This window comes from Heptranchias perlo, unplaced genomic scaffold (genome assembly GCF_035084215.1).
Source record: "Heptranchias perlo isolate sHepPer1 unplaced genomic scaffold, sHepPer1.hap1 HAP1_SCAFFOLD_1717, whole genome shotgun sequence".
NCBI classification, from domain to species: domain Eukaryota; kingdom Metazoa; phylum Chordata; class Chondrichthyes; order Hexanchiformes; family Hexanchidae; genus Heptranchias; species Heptranchias perlo.
The window spans coordinates 1-23,665 of record NW_027138987.1 but is presented as its reverse complement, the minus strand read 5'-3'; the positions used below and the strand labels follow the sequence as shown (position 1 = coordinate 23,665).

Here is a 23,665-nt window from a genome sequence, read left to right as displayed (position 1 = left end):
TCTCAGCATGTCAGGCCGCATATGTGGAGAGAGAGACAAAGTTAACATTTCAAGTCAATGACCTTTCATCAGATTTATACTTGTGTGACCTTTTGTAAGGTTAAATCTGTACACACATGACAACAGTATGAGGTTACTCGGAACACTGTTAATGATGTGTAATTGATTAGAAATTAAATGCAAGAGAAACAGTGGTAAGAAAAATCCAAATTGTCACTTAAGGGTAAGGCATCTTTTGTACGCTTAGCTTAATCAAATAGTAAACAATTTATAAAGAACGCCGTGACACACCTTATTTGTTGGGTGCATAGACTATCCCCTTTTCCCCAAAGGTTACCTGGGTGTTGGTTAAACAGTTTTCGTATTGAGGGATAATGCTGTGTGAATAACGTCAATAAGCTGATCTTTGGACCTGGCACCAGGCTAACCGTAATACCAAGTAGGTTATTTTTTTTCATCTAAAATTCATTTCTTCCCTTTTCAGAACAGATCGAAGAGTTAGCTCATATTGAGATGAATCATAAATGAAATATTTTCAAGCAACTGCTTCCATACTGTAATCTCTATCTCATTTGGATGTACACTTGCAAAGCAACACAAATGCAGGGCTGTAGGGAAAGAGTAGCTGAGTGGGACTAATTGGGTAGCTCTTTCAAAGAGAGGGGCGTTGGATAATTAGCATCTTTACTGGGGAAAGGAGTGATTGCATTGGGTTCAACAATTTATATCAGATTTCTGCTGACTTAGGTATGATGCCCGTTGCTTCTATCTCGGGGAATAGATTATATAGGAAAGGGGATTAGAAATCAGTGCTATGGTTTTGGGCTAGGCGTCTATCACTGTGCAGAATTCAGGGGCTGGCTATGCTTTAACCTTTGGAACTGGGACCAAACTGGCTGTAGAAGCAAGTAAGTACCACAGAATAGATTGGCATTAAAATTAATGAGATAGTTAGTCAGGGCATCTAAGCAGTTCAAAGATAGACGATTAATTCAACTTCATACACCAATACCATATGGTCTAAAATGTATATATATATATATATATTTATGCATTATTTACAATAGCAACTGGCATTCCGATAGATATATAGCCAGAAAGAAAGAAAGAAGGAAGGAAAAGGGGAAAGACGGAAAAGGGGAAAGATGCAAAAGGGGACAGAGAGATGGAGAAGGGGAAAGAAATGTACATATGTACATATAGTATATATATATGTATATACATCTATGTATACATATATAGTATATATATCTACATAAAGAAATGTCAGTTCAAGATGTCCCGTAACATCTGTACTAATATAGAATGTCGCTTGCTCAATTGCACTGAGATAACATTTGGGCCCAGGACTAGACTGAATGTGATCCCATGTAAATTGAATGCTATAATTCATGTTCTATTCATTATAATAAAGGATTCTTGATACTTATGCACATGGTGTGCTGCAATATTAGTTTAATATGAGCCACTGAAGTTCATTATTATTTCATACTTTTGAAACTTAATGGTTTATAGTACACCCAAGAATTAGGAATGGACAAGCAGCGTCATCATACAGAAATAATAACTGGACAACCAATGCAGCAGGAATCAAGACATGCTACTTTTGAGAATTACTTTTAATTTTTTAAATTATAGAAATAACAATCGCAAGCAACACTCAACTTTTAATTGGAAGTTTGGCGTGTATCTAAATAAAGACTACTACAGATCTCAAATTGAAAATATTGTAATTTAATCATATTTCCTACTAGACGTTGGACAGTTGGCAGTGTTTCTGCACAGAGGCCTGTCTACTGTGTGGTAATAAAACAATATTTGGTCCAGAAAGAAAGTTTGATATACAAACTAGTAAGCACGCAGCTTATTGGTAGCAAAGGACAAATTATCTAGTATTGTTTTCAGTGCGCCTGGTGTGCTATTTTATTATTTTTTTTACTAGTAATTGACTGAAGAATATGTACAAAGATAACTGACAGTCACCACAAACTAATTTAACCTAGCGGGTAAACCTTTTGCAGTTTGGAATATTCTGTAAGAATACTGGAGAAAGTGTGAATGGGTGAGTGAGGGAATGAGTGAGTGAATGAGAAATTCCAACGAACTGTTTCGTTCTGTTAATTGTTTATGTGCCAGACAATTAAGATATTGTCTACTTGTCTCGATGTATGGTGCTGACCAGATATTAAGTAGGTTTGCATATTAATATAACGAAAGAAGTTAAGGATAGTATTAGATTAAAAGAAGCCTATAATGTTGCCAAGACGAATAGTAAGCCTGAGGATTGGGAGAGTTTTAGAAACTATCCAAGGATGAGCAAAAAATTGATAAAAAGGGAGAAAATAGAATAAGAAAGTAACCTACCAAGAAATATAAAAACGGATTGTAAGAGCTTCTACAAGTATGTAAAAAAGAAGAGAGCAGCAAAATTAAACGTTGGTTCTTTAGAGGCTGAGACAGGAGAAATTATAATGGAGAATAAGGAAATGACAGAGGTGTTAAACAAATATTTTGTATCTATCTTCACAGTAGAAGACACAAAAAGCATACCAGAAATAGTGGGGAACCAAGGGGCTAATGAGAATGAGGAACTTAATATAATTAATATCAGTAGAGAAAAAGTACTGGAGAAACTAATGGGACTAAAAGCCAATAAATCCCCTGGACCTGATGGCCTACATCCCAGGGTTCTATAAGAGGTGGCTGCAGAGATAGTGGATGCATTGGTTGTGATCTTCCAAAATTCCCTAGATTCTACAACGGTCCCAGTGGATTAGAAGGTAACAAATGTAACCCCGCTACTCAAGAAAGGAGGGAGAGAGGAAACAGGGAACTACAGGCCAGTTAGCCTGACATCAGTCGTCGGGAAAATGCTGGAATCTATTATTAAGGAAGTGATAACAGGGGACTTAGAAAATCATAATATGATCAGGCAGAGTCATCATGGTTTTATGAAAAGGGAAATCGTGTTTGACGAATTTATTAGAGTTTTTGGAGGATGTAACTAACAGCATAGATAAGGGGGAAACAGTGGGTGTAGTATATTTGGATTTTCAAAAGACATTCGATAAGGTGCCACACAAAAGGTTTTTACACAAGATAAGGGCTCATGGGGTTGGGGGTAATATATTAGCATGGATAGAGGATTGGTTAACGGAGAGAAAACAGAGAGCAGGGATAAACGGGTCATTTTCAGGTTGGCAGGCTGTAACTAGTGGGGTGCTGCAAGGATCAGTGCTTGGGCCTCAGCTATTTACAATCTATATTAATGACTTAGATGAAGAGACCGAGTGTAATGTATCCAAGTTTGCTGATGATACAAAGTTAATTGGGAAAGTAAGCTGTGAGGACGACACAAAGAGTTTGCAAAGGGATATGGACAGGTTAAGTGAATAAGCAAGTAGGTGGCAGATGGAATATAATGTAGGGAAATGTGAGGTTATTCACTTTGGCAGGAAGAATAGAAAAACAGATTTTTTTAAATGATGAGAAACTAATAAATATTGGTGTTCAGAGAGATTTTGGTGTCCTCGTACAAGAAACACAAAAAGTTAGCATGCAGGTACAGCAAGAAATTAGGAAGGCAAATGGCATGTTGGCCTTTATTGCAAGGGGGTTGGGGTACAAGAGTAAGGAAGTCTTACTACAATTGTACGGGGCTTTGGTGGGAGCTCACCTGGAGTACTGCTTACAGTTTTGGTCTCCTTATCTAAGGAAGGATATACTTGCCTTGGAGGCGGTGCAATGAAGGTTCATTAGATTGATTCCTGGGATGAGAGGGTTGTCCCATGAGGAGAGATTGAGTAGAATGGGCCAAAACTCTCTGGAGTTTAGAAGAATGAGAGGTGATCTCATCGAAACAAATAATATTCTGAGGGGGCTTGACAGGGTAGATGCTGAGAGGCTGTTTCCCCGGCTGGAGAGTCTAGAGCTAGGAGACATAGTCTCAGGATAAGGGGTCAGACATTAAGGACCGAGATTAGGAGGAATTTCTTCACTCAGAGGGTTGTGAATCTTTGGAATTCTCTACCCCAGAGCGCTGTGGATGCTCAGTCGTTGAGCATATTCAAGGCTGAGATCGATAGATTTTTGGATCTAGGGGAATCAAGGGATATGGGGATCGGGCGGGAAAGTGAAGCTGAGGTCGAAGATCAGCCATGATCTTATTGAATGACGGAGCAGGCTCGAGGGGCCTTATGTTCTACTCCTGCTCCTATTTCTTATGTTCTAATACATGTGGTTGATATAATTCACTCGTTGGAAATCATGTAGTGAGTATCAGGTTATCTTTGGGACAGGTGCCCAAAGACCTATAGAACCAATCAAGCGCCAGGAGTAGATAAAGATCAGGAGGTGATCATATATCCTTCAGTTAAACACTACAAAATGGTTACCATCGCCATTCCAAACACGTACACATCACGAGTTGACAAAGTCAGGTCATTTGTGTATGACCCTTTGATACTGTGTGAATAGTGACTACAAGTTAACATTCAGATCTGGAACCAGACTGACTGTAATACCGAGTAATTCAATCAAAGTAGTTTGATAGATATTCAAGATAACAAGTTACAAATCCACGAATTTGTGATTAATTGACAACAAGAAACAAGAAAATATGAAGGATTACTGATCAGTCCATTGAAGGAAACAATAGTCATGTCATAGATTTGTAAACTATAGCAGGGAGATAGGTGCAAAATGAAGTCAAGTCCAGGCTATGCGTAGGACTGTACAAAAATGAAATCAGCTTTTTTGGGTAGATTCACAAGTTAGGACAACATGTTCTGTGAAAAGTTGGTAATAATTTGGAGGCAGAAGAAAGATTCAAGTTTAAACATATTGAAATGTTATTCTCTGCATGAAGGCGACACTAGCAAGGCCATATTGGTCGCCCATCCCTCGTTGCCAATTCTGAGGATGTTAGGAGTATGGACTGTAGTCACGTATAGACTGGACCAGGCCTGACGTTAATAAACACTGATTTTTTTTATCACAATCCACCAGAGTTTAAAGCTACAAGCTTACAAGTTATTATCCGTATTGAATTCCATTTCAGAACTTGCCATGATGGGATTTGAGCTCATGGCTTCCAGGTCGCTAGTCCAGTATCATAGATACTGGACCGGTGTCCTTGTACACTGCAAAATGTTATGCGTGTATAGCAAGTCTTCTGGTGTTATATGGGCACCAGTTAAAATAGCGGTAAGCACGGTCTCAATCTTTTAATAAACTGCAAAGATATTTAAATCTATGGGTAGAACAATTAATCAAAATGAAGAAATAGATAGTTTGGTATCTATTTATTCTCTGGTTATTTGCCAAGTAATCCGTGTTTAGTCATAAGCATTAAACATTTTCTAAAGCGTCTGGCTCTGTAAGTTAGCTGAAAGAATTTACCATCATACATATTAATGTGTGAGGACTGTCAGGTACTCATAAGCTAGTTCTTGGAGTGAAACCATCCTAATCCCGGGGATGAGGGGGTGGACATATGAGGAGAGGTTGAGTAGCTTGGGACTCTACTCATTGGAGTTCAGAAGAATGAGAGGCGATCTTATTGAAACATATAAGATTGTGAAGGGGCTTGATCGGGTGGATGCGGTAAGGATGTTCCCAAGGATGGGTGAAACTAGAACTAGGGGGCATAATCTTAGAATAAGGGGCTGCTCTTTCAAAACTGAGATGAGGAGAAACTTCTTCACTCAGAGGGTAGTAGGTCTGTGGAATTTGCTGCCCCAGGAAGCTGTGGAAGCTACATCATTAAATAAATTTAAAACAGAAATAGACAGTTTCCTAGAAGTAAAGGGAATTAGGGGTTACGGGAAGCGGGCAGGAAATTGGACATGAATTTAGACTTGAGGTTAGGATCAGATCAGCCATGATCTTATTGAATGGCGGAGCAGGCTCGAGGGGCCGACTGGCCTACTCCTGCTCCTATTTCTTATGTTCTTATGTTCTAACTGAACGGCTAAGAAAGTGCCATTATCACTAGATCAGTGGTTGAGTAGAATGGGCCTATACTCTCTGGAGTTTAGAAGAATGAGAGGGGATCACATTGAAACATATAAGATTCAGAGGGGGCTTGACAGGGGTAGAGGCTGAGGTTGTATCCCCTGGCTGGAGAGTCTAGAACGAGGGGGCAGAGTTACGGATCGGCCATTTAAGACTGAGATGAGGAGGCATTTCTTCACTCAGAGGGTTGTGAATCTTTGGAATTCTCTACCCCAGAGGGCTGTGGATGCTGAGTCGTTGAGATCGATAGACTTTTGGACTCTAGGGGAATCAAGGGATATGGGGATCGGGCGGGAAAATGGAGTTGAGGTCGAAGATCAGCCATGATCTGATGGAATGGCGGAACAGGCTCGAGGGGCCATATGGCCTACTCCTGCTCCTATTTCTTATATTTTTATTATCGGCACTTATAGTGAAATCGCAGAATCTTACAGCACAGAAGAAGGCCATTCGGTCCATCGTGCCTGGTGCTATCTCTTTGAAAGAGCTATCCAATTAGTTCCACTTCCCCTAGTCTTACCCCATAGCCTTGCAAATGTTTCCTTTTCAAGTATTTATCCAATTCCCTTTTGAAAGTTACTATTGAATCTGCTTCCACCGCCCTTTCAGGCAGTGAATTCCAGATCATCACAACTCGCTGTGTAAAAAAAAAAATCTCCTCATCTCCCCTTTGGTTCTTTTGCCGATTATCTTAAATATCCTTTGGTTACCGACTCCCCTTGCCACTGGGAAACTGTCCCTCCTTATCTACTCTTATCAAAACCCTTCATAATTTTGAACACGTAATTTTGAAATAGAGCCAAACAGATCAAAGACTGGGTGGTTGGTTGCTGACTGTCAAATTTAATAAATACATCGCCCCTGATGTGACACATAATTCACAATGAGAATGAAAACCAAAGGGGGGTAATATTATTTATATCAAATAATAATTTCTAGTTACTGAAAAAGTCAACAATAATTGGTTAACCAACAAATGTAAATCTATCAATATTCAAAATAGGCACTAGCTATGGATAATGTAGAAGGAATATAACAAATATTGATTACATTTATGCAATCACTCAGTGCTCACCATTGCACCGAGACTTCCAGAGCAATTTTATAGACGCTTTGAGTTCCCCAACAAATATATTATTCTAAAATATACATTGGTTGTGAAAGATACAAACTCAACAGTTTTCAAATCATAACCCAGGCCACAGGAGAATTGGATATAGAATCATACAGTACAGAAAGATAACATTCGGCCCATTGTGCTTGTGCAAGCTCTATGAAGGAGCTATCCAATTAGTCCACTCCCCATAGCCCTGGAATTTTTTCCTTCTCGTGTATGTACCTTTTGAAAATTATTATTGAATCTGCTTCCACCTCCCTTTCAGGCAGTGAATTCACAGCTCGCTGTGTAAATAAATTGCTCCTCCTCCGCTCTCGTTTTGCCAGTTATCTTAAATCTGTGTCCTCTGGTTACTGACCCTTCTGCCACTGGAAACAGTTTCTCCTTATGTACTCTATCAGAACCCTTTGTAATTTTGAACACCTCGATCAAATCTCCCCTTAACCTTCTCTGCTCTAAGGAGAACAACCCCAGCTTCTCCAGTCTCTCCACATAACTGAAGTCCCTCGTCCCTAATATCATTCTGGGATATATACTTCAAAGGGAAAAGAAATGCTGGGCTATGGGGAAAGAGCACGGTGGAGTGGGACTAATTGTGTAGCTCTTTCAAAGAGCCGGCACGGGCCCGATGGGCCGAAAGGTCTCCTCCTGTGCTGCAAGGTTCGATGATATCACAGATTGTGCACGGGGATATAGAGGGGGGAAGAGAAAGAGAGAAGCGGCAAGACAGAGCAAAAGAGTGAAACATGCACATTGTCATAGAAGCACGGAATGATACAGCACAGAAGGAGGCCATTCGGCCCATCGTGCCTGTGCTGGCTCTTTGAAAGAGCTATCCAATTAGTCCCACTCACCCTGCTCTTTCGCCAAAGCCCTGCAAATTTTTCCCTTTCAAGTATTTATCCAATTCCCTTTTAAAAGTTACTATTGAATCTGCTTCCACCGCCCTTTCAGGCAGGGCGTTCCAGATCATAACAACTGGCTGCGTAAAAGTGTTTTCTCATGTCGCCTCTGGTTCTTGTGTCAATTACATATGGGGCATAACCACCGAGGTATATCAGTTGGGCCGAATGGCCAGTTTCTGTGCTGTAAATTCTATATAATCCCAAAGTTCAATGTTATTACAAGGAGTGGAATTTTGATCAAAAATTTAACAACAACAAAGTATCCTGCTCCAAGCTAATGCCTTTCAACCTTTACACATTCCTCATGCGTTAATAAATAATGACTGGCGTCTGTTTATTCAAGAATAGAGCATGATGATTGTGATTTGATCGCCTAAATGTAACATTTCGGTTATTGTCATGTCTATCAACAGAAAGGGACGTTATTTTGGAACCATCGGTCTATATTCTCCCTCCACCCAAACACACCACTCAGCCCGTGGTTTCAGCCGTTTGCCTGGTTACAGACTTCTTCCCCAACAACCTCACCGTGTCCCTGACGGCCGGGGGGAATGCCCAGAATCGAACCCCAGAGGACGCTATGGTATCCATCGAGGATAAGAGCTACAGTCTGGTCGGATATCTGACAGGGCCTAAATCGGAGCTGGAGGAGGGATTTCAATGCAACGTCCTGAATGAACCAAAACCCAGGAAGTTAAAAGCTCTTGGTATGTTAAATAGTAACAATCGACCCAAGACATTAAGGTGACGTGCGAAGATGTTGTCATTAATACTGATTATTATTATTGCTCCTTCAGATGATTCCGCAGTGCCGTGCATCGAGGTGCAGGATGATGAGGAGACAGGTGAGCGCTGTCCGTGTGTGTGTGAGATAGACAGACAGACAAAGATAGACAGGCAGACATAGATAGATAGATAGATAGACAGACAGACAAAGATAGACAGGCAGACATAGATAGATAGGTAGATAGACAGACAAAGATAGACAGGCAGAAATAGATAGATAGATAGATAGATAGATAGATAGACAGACACAGATAGACAGGCAGACATAGATAGATAGATAGATAGATAGACAATCATAGATAGATAGATAGATAGATAGATAGATAGATAGACAGACAAAGATAGATAGATAGATAGATAGACAAAGATAGACAGGCAGACATAGATAGATAGATAGATAGATAGACAAAGATAGACAGGCAGACATAGATAGATAGATAGATAGATAGATAGATAGATAGATAGATAGATAGACAGACAAAGATAGATAGATAGATAGATAGACAGACAGACAGACAAAGATAGACAGGCAGACATAGATAGATAGATAGATAGATAGATAGATAGATAGATAGATAGATAGATAGATAGACAGACAAAGATAGACAGGCAGACATAGATAGATAGATAGATAGATAGATAGATAGATAGATAGATAGATAGATAGATAGATAGATAGACAGACAAAGATAGACAGGCAGACATAGATAGATAGATAGATAGATAGACAGATAGATAGATAGATAGATAGACAGACAAAGATAGACAGGCAGACATAGATAGATAGATAGATAGATAGATAGATAGACAGACAAAGATAGACAGGCAGACATAGATAGATAGATAGATAGATAGATAGATAGATAGATAGATAGATAGATAGATAGATAGATAGATAGATAGATAGATAGACAAAGATAGACAGGCAGACATAGATAGATAGATAGATAGATAGATAGATAGATAGATAGATAGATAGATAGATAGACAGGCAGACATAGATAGATAGATAGATAGATAGATAGACAAAGATAGACAGGCAGACATAGATAGATAGATAGATAGATAGACAAAGATAGACAGGCAGACATAGATAGATAGATAGATAGATAGATAGATAGATAGATAGATAGATAGATAGACAGACAAAGATAGATAGATAGATAGATAGACAGACAGACAGACAAAGATAGATAGATAGATAGATAGACAGACAGACAGACAAAGATAGACAGGCAGACATAGATAGATAGATAGATAGATAGATAGATAGATAGATAGATAGATAGATAGATAGATAGATAGATAGACAGACAAAGATAGACAGGCAGACATAGATAGATAGATAGATAGATAGATAGATAGATAGATAGATAGATAGATAGATAGATAGATAGATAGATAGATAGATAGATAGATAGATAGACAGACAAAGATAGACAGGCAGACATAGATAGATAGATAGATAGATAGACAGATAGATAGATAGATAGATAGACAGACAAAGATAGACAGGCAGACATAGATAGATAGATAGATAGATAGATAGATAGACAGACAAAGATAGACAGGCAGACATAGATAGATAGATAGATAGATAGATAGATAGATAGATAGATAGATAGATAGATAGATAGATAGATAGATAGACAAAGATAGACAGGCAGACATAGATAGATAGATAGATAGATAGATAGATAGATAGATAGATAGATAGATAGATAGATAGATAGATAGATAGATAGATAGATAGATAGATAGATAGACAGGCAGACATAGATAGATAGATAGATAGATAGATAGATAGATAGATAGATAGATAGATAGACAGACAGACAAAGATAGACAGGCAGACATAGATAGATGGATAGACACAGACAGACAGACAGACAATCATAGATAGACATAGTCAGACAGATAAATATAGCTAGATAGACAGACAGACAGGCAGACATAGATAGATAGATAGACGCAGACAGGCAGACAAGTATAGCTAGATAGACAGACAGGCAGACATAGATAGATAGATAGATAGATAGATAGATAGATAGATAGATAGATAGACAGATAGATAGACAGACAGACAAATATAGCTAGATAGACAGACAGGCAGACATAGATAGATAGATAGATAGATAGATAGATAGATAGATAGATAGATAGATAGATAGATAGATACAGACAGACAGACAAATATAGCTAGATAGACAGACAGACAGGCAGACGTATACAGATAGATAGATAGATAGATAGATAGATAGATAGATAGATAGATAGATAGATAGATAGATAGATAGATAGATAGATAATGAAGCAGTCTGTGCCCACATGCAGCGAGACCTGGATAACATCCAGGCTTGGGCTGATAAGTGGCAAGTAACATTTGCGCCAGACAAGTGCCAGGCAATGGCTATCTCAAACAAGAGAGAGTCTAACCACCTCCCCTTGACATTCAACGGCATTACCATCACGGAATCCCCCACCATCGACATCCCACCATCGACATTGACCTGAAACTGAACTGGACCAGCCACATAAATACTGTGGCTACAAGAGCAGGTCAGAGGCTGGGTATTCTGCGGTGAGTGACTCACCTCCTGACTCCCCAAAGCCTTTCCACCATCTACAAGGCACAAGTCAGGAGTGTGATGGAATACTCTCCACTTGCCTGGATGAGTGCAGCTCCAACAACACTCAAGAAGCTCGACACCATCCAGGACAAAGCAGCCCGCTTGATTGGCACCCCATCCACCACCCTGAACATTCACTCCCTTCACCACCGGCGCACTGTGGCTGCAGTGTGTACCATCCACAGGATGCACTGCAGCAACTCGCCAAGGCTTCTTCGACAGCACCTCCCAAACCCGCGACCTCTACCACCTAGAAGGACAAGAGCAGCAGGCACATGGGAACAACACCACCTGCACGTTCCCCTCCAAGTCACACACCATCCCGACTTGGAAATATATCGCCGTTCCTTCATCGTCGCTGGGTCAAAATCCTGGAACTCCCTTCCAAACAGCACTGTGGGAGAACCGTCACCACACGGACTGCAGCGGTTCAAGAAGGCGGCTCACCACCACCTACTCAAGGGCAATTAGGGATGGGCAATAAATGCCGGCCTCGCCAGCGACGCCCACATCCCATGAACGAATAAAAATAGATGGATAGATAGATAGATATATGGATACAAACAAACATAGATAGACAGACAGACAGGCATAGACAGACAGACAGATAGTCTCAACATTTTGTTTTCTTTCCTTCTCACAGACGAACATATGAATCTTCTCTCTCTGACAGTCTTAAGTTTAAGAATCATCTTCTTCAAAAGCATCGCATTCAATCTGTTGATGACTGTTCGTGCTTGGATTTCATAAGGTGAGACCACAATGTCCCATGGTCTTCCGTGCACCGTATCTAAGACTAAACCCCACCTCAGGCAGCCCCCTTTCAATGAACACCTGTATGTATTGACCGAATAATTTTACAAAGCTCCCACAAACAGATGTTGCTTGAGGGTTAATATTGGCCAGGACACCAGGGAGAACTCCCCTGCTCGTCTTCCAATGTCATAGACGCCATTAAGGGGAAGCTAGATAAGTACACGAGGGGGAAAGGAATAGAAGGATATGCTGATAGGGTGAGATGAAGTAGGGAGGGAGCAAAACCACCGGCACAGACCAGTTGGGCCGAATGGCCTGTTTCTATGCTGTAAATTCTATGTAATTCTATATAATTCGTGGAATGGCCTGGCCGATAGGCGATTAGCCCACATCATGCGATTACCTTTTCATGCCCTGTGAGCCAAATACAATCGTACAGCACAGAAGGAGGCCATTCAGCCCATCGTGCCTGTTCCGGCTCTTTGAAAGAGCTATCCAATTAGTCCCACTCCCCTGCTCTTTTCCCATAGCCCTGTAAAATTTTCCCCCTTCAAGTATTTATCCAATTCCCCTTTTGAAAGTTATCATTGAATCTGCTTCCACCGCCCTTTCAGGCAGTGAATTCCAGATCGTAACAACTCGCTGCGTTAAAAAAAAATCTCCTCATCTCCCCTCTGGCTCTTTCGCCAATTATCTTAAATAGTTTATAAACCAAAGGAAAACACTAACACTTTCTCAGGGAAACTTGGGATGAGTAATAATTATCAGTCTTACCGACATCTCGAGTACAAATAAAAATATGTACGGGGTTGTGTGTTTATAGTAATTATCTTATGTACATATTAAAAGTTTTTACATCAGTTAAGTCTGTAGATGTAATGAACTATGAGCTCAGTTTTGGTAACATTGGCAGTTTACAGTTAATGATTAATTCTGCTTAGGGGCGACAGACTTATTGACTAGGATATATTAAGACCACTTGTTCCTGCTTTCTCTCTCCACAGGGATCATGAAACAACGATCAGAACAGAACAGCTACCCCGACAGTGAAGAACAAAAATTTGCTTTGTCACTGATGGCCTTTTCACGTATACCCTGAATAATGGTCACAACTGATGTACTCGCGTGTTGGGTGTTGGTTTAGTGAATCGTCCTGGTGGCCTGTTTGCCTAATCTGTACCCTTACCTCTTGAGTTAAAATGCCCCTCGTTGAGAATATTCTGTTATATTTAGAGTTTTAAGAATTCGAATTGCTTATTACCGTTTTGACATTATTGAAATTGTGTTAACATTATAACGTGGATTACGGTATGATTTAAATTGTACAGTCTATGCAGATTGAGTGTAATGCTTACAAATTAGGTCCTTGCAATATTAGAGTACAATAACGCGTTTGTTCTAAATTCTTGTTCCACTTTCTAATGAGCAACTAAAGTCTTTTAGTGATATCAGTGGGCAGGAGCCTGATGTGTTTGCCTGATATTGTAGTGTCGACTTTTCCAATGTAGGGTCTATCCCTTTCATTTTAAACCGATTGGGCTTTTGTTAAAATAGATGTTTAGAGAAACAACAAAGGAATGTGTTCAACAATAACCCAGCAACATCCCAACAGTAATCTCCAGGCTCAACCCATTGAGAATAAACAGGTGCAGGCGTCCATTAAGAAAAAAAATGCAAATTTCATGTCAGCACGATTGCACTTAAATGCATCAAGAAGTTCATTTTGAGGTTGGAATACTGAATTACAATTGTATGAATATATTTTTATTTTTATTTCTATTGTTAAGAAATGCAACATTATATTAAAATGCATTTTTGCAGGTTTAGATATTAGTTTGCCAAGTATTGTTATCTTTTAATAAGAATTTATAAGATATACGCTGATAAATTTCTTCTGGTATTTCTTGAAAATAAAATACATTTTATCAACAATTGTTACTGGTCATTAGTTTGCTTTCAGTGACTTCAAATGTAAGATGCATTTATGTACAGAATTTTGTCAAGTTCATTATTTTACTTTTTTATAAATGTTCATTACTGAAAGAAAAATGACTTGTTCATATGTTCTTAATATAGCAAATCATACACACACAGTCACACACACACACACAGTCACACACACGAACACAGAGTCACAAACACACACACAAACACATGCACACAAAAACACATACACAAACACACACACACAGTCACACACTGTAACACACACACACACAGAGTCACACACACACACACAGTCTCACTCACACACACACACACACACACAGCCATCCACAGGATGCACTGCAGCAACTCGCCAAGGCTTCTTCGACAGCACCTCCCAAACCTGCGACCTCTACCACCTAGAAGGACAAGAGCAGCAGGCACATGGGGACAACACCACCCGCACGTTCCCCTCCAAGTCACACACCATCCCGACTTGGAAATATATCGGCGTTCCTTCATCGTCGCTGGGTCAAAATCCTGGAACTCCCTTCCTAACAGCACTGTGGGAGAACCTTCACCACACGGACTGCAGCGGTTCAAGAAGGCGGCTCACCACCACCTTCTCAAGAGCAATTAGGGATGGGCAATAAATGCCGGCCTCGCCAGCGACGCCCACATCCCATGAACGAATAAAATCAAAATCTTATACTTATTCTTTTATCAAATTATTGTCGCGGTCCGACACTGACTTCTACACAAGAGCAAATTACCAGAAGAAGACACCGTTAAGATTTTACTCTCAACTCTTTGGAAACATTTCAAGACACAAGTGTCTCCTTTTCGAACATTGCAAATATTAGTTAAACTTTTTTTCCCCGAACATTGATTATGATCCTATTACTAGTGCAGGCCTTATAACTGGAGAAACTGAGATTGTTCTCCTTAGAGCAGAGAAGGTTAAGGGGAGATTTGATCGAGGCATTCAAAATCATGAAGGGTTTTCATAGGGTAAATAAGGAGAATCTGTTTCCAGTGGCAGGAGGGTCGGTAACCAGAGGACGCAGATTGGCAAAAGAACCAGAGACAAGTAGAGAAGTTTTTTTTTAACCCAGCGAGTTGTGATGATCTGGAATTCGCTGCCTGAAAGGGCGGTGGAAGCAGATTCAATAGTAACTTTCAAAAGGGAATTGGATAAATACTTGAAGGGAAAGAATTGCAGGGCAATAGGGAAAAGAGTAGGGGGGAAGTGAGAATAATTGGATAACTCTCTCAAAGAGCCGGCACAGGCACGATGGGCCGAATGGCCTCCTCCTGTGTCGTATCATTCGATGATTCGAGTTTGGTAACCTCCAATATTGGGCAGCTGGCAGAGAGTCTAAAGCATCTTACCCTCATCTGGGCGGGATTTCAATCCAGGCATCGGAAGCAAAAAGACAGGATCTGATTCACTGTGAAACCCAGTCTGCCTTCAGAGAGAGATTTTTATATTACCTTCCCTGCCATCTGGGTTCAAATCCAGCCCAGGCAGAGAGGAATGCTCTCTGATAGGGGAATTGGCTGATGCACCTAGGCCCGTATCTGAGAGGGGACCTTTTCACTCTCTCTGTCTCGACTGCATTTGCACCCTAGTGCCAAAGGTAACATGGCAATAGTTTCCCCACAGCACCAGCCAGCTCCCCCAGTAGAGATAATAGGCTTTTTACCCTTTCTGTCTGGGCTGGCGCTGAACCCAGGTGCCAAAGGTTAAAGCATAGTGCCGGACTCACTGCACCTCTCAGTCAATCGGAACAAGCGGGATTTCATCCCAATCATTGGGGCATGAGTGACTCACCTCCTGACTCCCCAAAGCCTTTCCACCATCTACAAGGCACAAGTCAGGAGTGTGATGGAATACTCTCCACTTGCCTGGATGAGTGCAGCTCCAACAACACTCAAGAAGCTCGACACCATCCAGGACAAAGCAGCCCGCTTGATTGGCACCCCATCCACCACCCTAAACATTCACTCCCTTCACCACCGGCGCCCACTGTGGCTGCAGTGTGTACCTTCCACAGTTTTTGGGGGGGGGGGGGGGGGGGGGGGGGGGGGGGGGGGTTTTATTGCCTCAAACCGCGACTCTACCCACCTAGGAAGGACAAGAGCAGCAGGCACATGGAAACAACACCACCTGCACGTTCCCATCCAAGTCACACCAATCCCGACTTGGAAATATATGCCGTTCCTTCATCGTCGCTGGGTCAAAATCCTGGAACTCCCTTCCAAACAGCACTGTGGAGAACCTTCACACACGGACTGCAGCGGTTTCAAGAAGGCGGCTCACCCACCACCTTTCAAGGGCAATTAGGGATGGGCAATATAATGCTTGGCTCACAGCGACGCCACATCCATTGACGAATAAAAAAAAATTGAGCTCAAGCCCAGAGGTTGAAAGTAACTTAGCCTGACCCAATGTTCCATTAAAGAAACGAGGCCTTTATCCTGTCTGGAGGCCTTTATGCCTCAGTCTGATTTGAATCCATTTCTTGGAGGTAGTGAGAAGGATTTCTTTTGGTCCTACTGCAGGATTGAGCAGAAAGGAACTCGGTCACATCTAGTTGGGTTGACTGGCTTTTAACACGGGGAACCAGAAGGGAAGAAGTAGGAATGGTTGTAATTTTGTGAGTAGTATTAATAGATCATGGCTTGATCCTCTATCTCAATACATATTCGTATTCATTACTTGCACTGGCCTTTTGTGTATATTATCCAGTCAATGTGAAGAAAGGAGGGAATAGGGGAACCTAATGGATTGTCTGTCGGGAGGTGAGAGTTCACCTACATCTTGAGTGAAGACAATTATCTCATCTCACGATCCCTTCTCTGAGACATGTGAGGTTGCCTTTATGGTATGCACACTTGAAGACAGTTTTGGATCTGGTTAAGATCAGTCTAGCCTGTCAGATATCTATGTTCCGGTTCGAACTAGAGAGGAAACATCCTCATTCTTCTAAACTCGAAGCTGAATACAGGCGAGTCGACCAATCTTCCTCATATGAATTCTGGTCAGAATGAGATCTGGAGACTTATATTCGATGACACCCTCCCTCTCTGGCAAGTATATCCTTTCTAGGCATCAATGTATGACTCACTGCCTACCCAGTCCCTCATCAGAGAGAGGAGACTTTTTATCCCCGTCTGTTTAGGGATTGGGTGTCGATTCTGAGTCTCAGGTCAAGAGCATGTTCTTTTTCCGGGATGGGATGTAAGTCGTTTAGGGGATGAATGCTGTTCTGATGGGAAGGTTCTTGAGTCTGATGTGTTTCAGTTGAGGGGATGACAATCGAGAACAGTCTGTCAACCCTTCTGGGGACACGGCCATAAGTCACGAAGGCCTCTGCCTTTGATGGTGTTTGTTTGATGCACTGCAACAATCAAGGCCGCCCACACACAGGCGGCCTTCATCGCTTCTGCACGGGCTGGATTGGAACCCGAATCCCAGAACAGGTTGCACAGAGCAGTCTTGAGAGATTAGGGGGCGTGGGATGATCTAATCGAGGTGTTTTTTTTTTATTATTCGTTCATGGGATGCGGGCGTCGCTGGCGAGGCCGGCATTTATTGCCCATCCCTAATTGCCCTTGAGAAGGTGTTGATAGGATAGATGGAGTGAAATCATTTCCTCTGGTGAGGGGAATCCAGAATAAGGGGGGCAGAACCTTAAAATTAGAGCCAGGCCGTTCGGGAAACACTTCTTCACACAAAGGGGAGTGGAAATCTGGAACTCTCCCCCTAAAAAGTTGTTTACGACTGGGAGGGGGGGGTCAATTGATAATTTCAAAACTGAGATTGATAGATTTTTGTTGGGTGAGGGGATTAAGAGATACAGAACCAAGGCGGGTAAATGGAGTTAAGATACAGATCAGCCATGATCAAATTGAATGGCGGAACAGGCTCGAGGGGCTGAATGGCCTCCTCCTGTTCCCATGTTCCCCAGAGCACCAATCTTCTACCAGTCAGGAAACTTTCATTTGCCCTGCGCCATATTGGATTTCATCCCTGCTCCGAGATGTGAAACCACACAGTCTGGCTTACCACCGAGTCCACCCATTAGAGCAAGTGAACGGGCGGCCCTTTTGCCAGTTTTGGATCAGGTCCCAGGTCCTAAATGTGAAAGGACTGGGCCTCACTTACTGCGCCATCCAATCCCGCAGCAGGGAGATGGATATCACACCTGGGCCTCGATTGAAGGGACTCGCTACACCGTCCGTCCATTAAGAAAGATAATGTGAAAAAAAATGATTCATTTTTCTTTCAAATTTAAATAAAAAATAACTTTCAGTGGCACCTTTCATGACCTCGGGGCATCCCAAAGCCTTTTACAACCCATGAAGTACTTTAGAAGTGAGAACATAGGGACAGGAGTAGGCCATTCAGCCCCTCGTGCCTGCTCCACCATTTGATAAGATCATGGCTGATCTGTGATCTAACTCCATATACCTGCCTTTGGCCCATATCCCTTAATACCTTTGGTTGCCAAAAAGCTATCTATCTCACATTTAAATTTAGCAATTGAGCTCGTATCAATTGCCGTTTGCGGAAGAGAGTTCCAAACTTCTACCACCCTTTGTGTGTAGAAGTGTTTTCTGATCTCGCTCCTGAAAGGTCTGGCTCTAATTTTTAGACTGTGCCCCCTACTCCTAGAATCCCCACCCAGTGAGGTTCAATTTGTGCACAGCAAGATCCCAATGAGATAATGACCAGATAATTTGTTCTTTAGTGATGTTGATTGATATTGGCCCCAGGACACCGGGGAGAACTCCCCCTGCTCTTCGTAGGCCGTGGGATCTTTTATGTCCACCTGAGAGGGGCAAACGGGCCCCTCGGTTTAACATCGCATCCGCATGACGGCACCTCCCGACAGTGCAGCGCTCCCTTGGTTCTGGTAACCGGGGAGTGTCGGCCTAGATTTGGTGCTCAAATCTCCTGGAGTTGGATTTGAACTCATGACCTTCAAATGAGGGTCAACAGACATACGCAGGTGCTCGACTGAGTTGGATCTTGGTTTCAGCTGTTCTCTGAAGTGAAAAGTAGGCCACCCACCACAACCATATTGATGTCACAGTGGAAAATGTGAGACTTTACTGGTTTCAGAATACTGATCATGGAATTAATTTCAGCATCAATCAAATCGTGAAGAAAACACATGATGTTTTAGATGTATCTCTTCAGCATTTAGCTAATGCTTCTGTTGACCCTTTGAAGGTTACATGGCTGTATGTTAACCTCGTGCAAGTGCACACTTCCTGTGCAACTGCCTGTTTTCACTGGTTTGGGTCGTGTTTTTCTGTAATATTTAGGCTAACTGTGTAAATATTTGGAATGGAGAATCCGCAGTAGAACAGTTGGTTGTACTAGAGGGCACAGTCGCAGGACTAGAACTAGAGGGCACAGTCACAGGGCTAGAACTAGAGGGCACAGTCGCAGGACTAGAACTAGAGGGCACAGTCACAGGACTGGAACTAGAGGGCACAGTCGCAGGACTAGAGCTCGAGGGCACAGTCGCAGGACTAGAACTAGAGGGCACAGTCGCAGGACTAGAACTAGAGGGCACAGTCGCAGGACTGGAACTAGAGGGCACAGTCGCAGGACTAGAGCTCGAGGGCACAGTCGCAGGACTAGAACTAGAGGGAACAGTCGCAGGACTAGAACTAGAGGGCATAGTCGCAGGACTAGAACTAGAGGGAACAGTCGCAGGACTAGAACTAGAGGGCATAGTCGCAGGACTAGAACTCGAGGGAACAGTCGCAGGACTAGAACTAGAGGGAACAGTCGCAGGACTAGAACTAGAGGGCACAGTCGTAGGACTGGAACTAGAGGGCACAGTCGCAGGACTGGAACTAGAGGGCACAGTCGCAGGACTGGAACTAGAGGGCACAGTCACAGGACTGGAGCTCGAGGGCACAGTCGCAGGACTAGAGCTCGAGGGCACAGTCGCAGGACTGGAACTAGAGGGCACAGTCGCAGGACTAGAGCTAGAGGGCACAGTTGCAGGACTGGAACTAGAGGGCACAGTCGCAGGACTAGAGCTGGAGGGCACAGTCGCAGGACTAGAGCTAGAGGGCACAGTCGCAGGACTAGAACTAGAGGGCATAGTCACATGACTGGAACTAGAGGGCATAGTCGCAGGACTGGAACTAGAGGGCACAGTCACAGGACTGGAACTAGAGGGCACAGTCACAAGACTGGAACTAGAGGGCACAGTTACAGGACTGGAACTAGAGGGCACAGTTGCGGGACTAGGACTAGAGGGCACAGTCACGGGATTAGGACTGGAGGGCACAGTTGCAGGACTGGAACTAGAGGGCATAGTCACAGGACTAGAATTAGAGGGCATAGTCGCAGGGCCAGAACTAGAGGGCACAGTTGGACGACTGGAACTAGAGGGAATAGTCGCAGGGCTAGAACTAGAGGGCACAGTTGCAGGACTGGAACTAGAGGGCACAGTCGCAGGACTGGAACTAGAGGGCACAGTCGCAGGACTGGAACTAGACGGCACAGTCACAGGACTAGAACTAGAGGGCACAGTCGCAGGAGAACTAGAGGGCACAGTCGCAGGCTAGAACCAGAGGGCGCAGTCGCAGGATAAGGGGCCGGCCATTTAGGACCGAGATGAGGAGGAATTTCTTCCCTCAGAGGGTTGTGAATCTTTGGAATTCTCTACCCCAGAGGGCTGTGGATGCTGAGTGGTTGAGCATACTCAAGTCTGAGATGGATAGATTTCTGGACTTAAGGGGAATCAAGGGATACGGGGATCGGGCGGGAAAGTGGAGTTGAGGTCGAAGATCAGCTGATTGAATGGCGGAGCAGGCTCGAGGGGCCGAATGGCCTACTCCTGCCCCTATTTCTCACGTTCTGTTCCTATGTTCTTTGTAAGGATGTCCTTGCAATATCTAGCCAGCAGGTGGTGTTACGGACTGGGTCCCTGAAGTGGCATTAACAACAGTAATAATAATGGTGATGCCAATAATAATAATACTTGTAACATTATTAACAACATCAGTAATAACGAGAACGGCAATAATTGTACTCATAATAAAGTTTAAAAATCTTAATAGTAACACTAACACTAATAGCAGTAGTAACAATGGGAATGCTGCTACTAGTAATAATGTAAATGTTTATTAACAGATGAAAATGACCTTTCCTTATGTCCTGAAACTTCTGCTTTGGTCACTGGAAACTCAGCCGCTATTTTGTTCTCTTTCTTCCAAAAGTCGAAGTGAAAAAGTGGGTCAGACAGGCAGGATGCGGGGTGACAGGTGTTATTGACACTGGCCGGGGTTGGGAAGGTTGCTGACAGAAAGAACCATCCATTTCTGCAAGATAAGATCTGATGCGTCCTTTTTTTTTTGCACCGAGTTTCAAGCAAATAACATCAGCTGTGGAACTCAAGCGGAATTCAGTTACACCGCAAGGAGGCGAGGTGCAATTTGCAAAACGCACGGTGCAAAACTGCAAACCGGTGACACACACATATATCCCGCAGGAGGCGTTAAGAATTTGCCAAAAAATCCATTAAAAGATCATTTACAGGCCGAAATGCAAAAATCACTGGATGCAGTATCTGCACAAAGTTGCATAATATTTGCATGCTTTAATGCTTGGCTAGTGTTACAGGTTTGCATTCTGAGACCATCTTTGGTAATCGCATCCCCCCGACCTCATCTGACCGAGTTTGCTCTTTCCGGTGCAATGATGCCAAAGCTAGAAGCGGTGCTTATTATTAAAGGGATGTATTTCTGCCGGCGGAAAACGTGTTATGCATTTTTTTGCATGCAAGGGTTCATGCTCATTTTGGCCGCATCCAGGCGCTTAAAGCCTTTGAGCGTCGCGTTTTGGGGCGCAATTGGCCGCGGCCAGTTGCGCTGCTGTTGCGCCGGTTGCAATATTGGCGTCAAATTGGGCGTCTGGCTTCAAGGTCGCGGAGGAGCCGCTACCGTAATCCGCCTAAAATCAACGCAGCTGCCTATTCCCAACTGTTGCGGTCATCCGCGGTCCTGCAGCGCCCCCTATTGACCAACCCGGGGCCGGCCGTACGTCACGCAAAGATGGCCGCCCGCACGTTACGCAAACATGGCCGCCGGTTTGCCCTGCAGCTGGATGACGCCACAATGCTCGCCGCACCGTCACAGAGCCCCGTGATTGGCTGATCCGCCCATTGGACTCAGGGTGGAAAGAGCCGCAGTCTGCGCAGGGCCGTGACCCCTGACCCCCGAGGGGCCTCTTAAAGGGACCCTGCACCTCCCAACCTGCTTTTTTTTGTCTTCGTTTTAGTGCATGTGTTGGGGTGGTGGGGGTGTCAGTCGGACTTACAATAAGGATGAATAATGTAATAAAGCAGTAGGAACAGGAGGAGGCCATTCAGCCCCTCGAGCCTGTTAGGAACATGGGAACAGGATGAGGCCATTCAGCCCGTCGAGCTTGTTAGGAACATGGGAACAGGAGGAGGGCGTTCAGCCCCTCATATCTGTTAGAGACATAGGAACAGAACGAGGCCATTCAGCCCCTCATATCTATTAGGGACATAGGAACAGGAGGAGGCCATTCAGCCCCTCGAGCCTGTTCCGCCATTCAATTAGATCTTGGCTGATCTGTATCTTAGCCCCATTTACCCGCCTTACTGCCATGACCCTTAATACCCTTGGCCTTGGAGGGAGTGCAGCGTAGGTTTACTAGAATGATACCCGGACTTCAAGGGTTAAGTTATGAGGAGAGATTACACAAATTGGGGTTGTATTCTCTAGAGCTTAGAAGGTTAAGGGGTGATCTGATTGAAGTTTATAAGATATTAAGGGGAACAGATAGGGTGGATAGAGAGAAACTATTTCCGCTGGTTGGGGATTCTAGGAGTAGGGGGCACAGTCTAAAAATTAGAGTCAGACCTTTCAGGAGCGAGATTAGAAAACATTTCTACACACAAAGGGTGGTAGAAGTTTGGAACTCTCTTCCGCAAACGGCAATTGATACGAGCTCAATTGCTAAATTTAAATCCAAGATAGATAGCTTTTTGGCAACCAAAGGTATTAAGGGATATGGGCCAAAGGCAGGTATATGGAGTTAGATCACAGGTCAGCCATGATCTTATCAAATGGGGGAGCAGGCACGAGGGGCTGAATGGCCGACTCCTGTTCCTATGTTCCTACCCTTGCCTAACAAAAATCTATCAATTTCAGGTTTGAAGTTTTCAATTGACTCCCCAGCCTCAAGAGGAGGCAATGCGATTTGTGCTGGCACCAGGAAACAGGGAGACGGACGCGTGCCATTATGAGTTGCGTGTGTAAGAGGATTATAGAGTTATTGTCATTGAAATAAGTCTGTAAATAGAGCTCCTGTTGCCTGTGCATTATAATTATATTTCATGAGGAAAATCTCGTGAACAAACACTTACATAATTCTCACAAATATATTGTATTCCATTGCTATAGAATCTAACAGTTAACAGTAACCTACTCCCAGGCTTAAGGGGACAGATTTGGCTAAGTCGGTCTCA

The 23,665-nt window shown here is 43.1% G+C and overlaps 1 gene segment (V, D, J or C); it reads left to right on the top strand.

The window, feature by feature from the left end:
• Nucleotides 1-860: 860 nt before the first annotated feature.
• Nucleotides 861-14,165, top strand: LOC137309611 (T-cell receptor alpha chain constant-like). The segment is given in 5 exon segments: nucleotides 861-908; nucleotides 8,451-8,744; nucleotides 8,835-8,882; nucleotides 12,097-12,204; nucleotides 13,214-14,165. Coding segments are annotated over 3 exon segments (282 nt in total).
• Nucleotides 14,166-23,665: the final 9,500 nt, after the last annotated feature.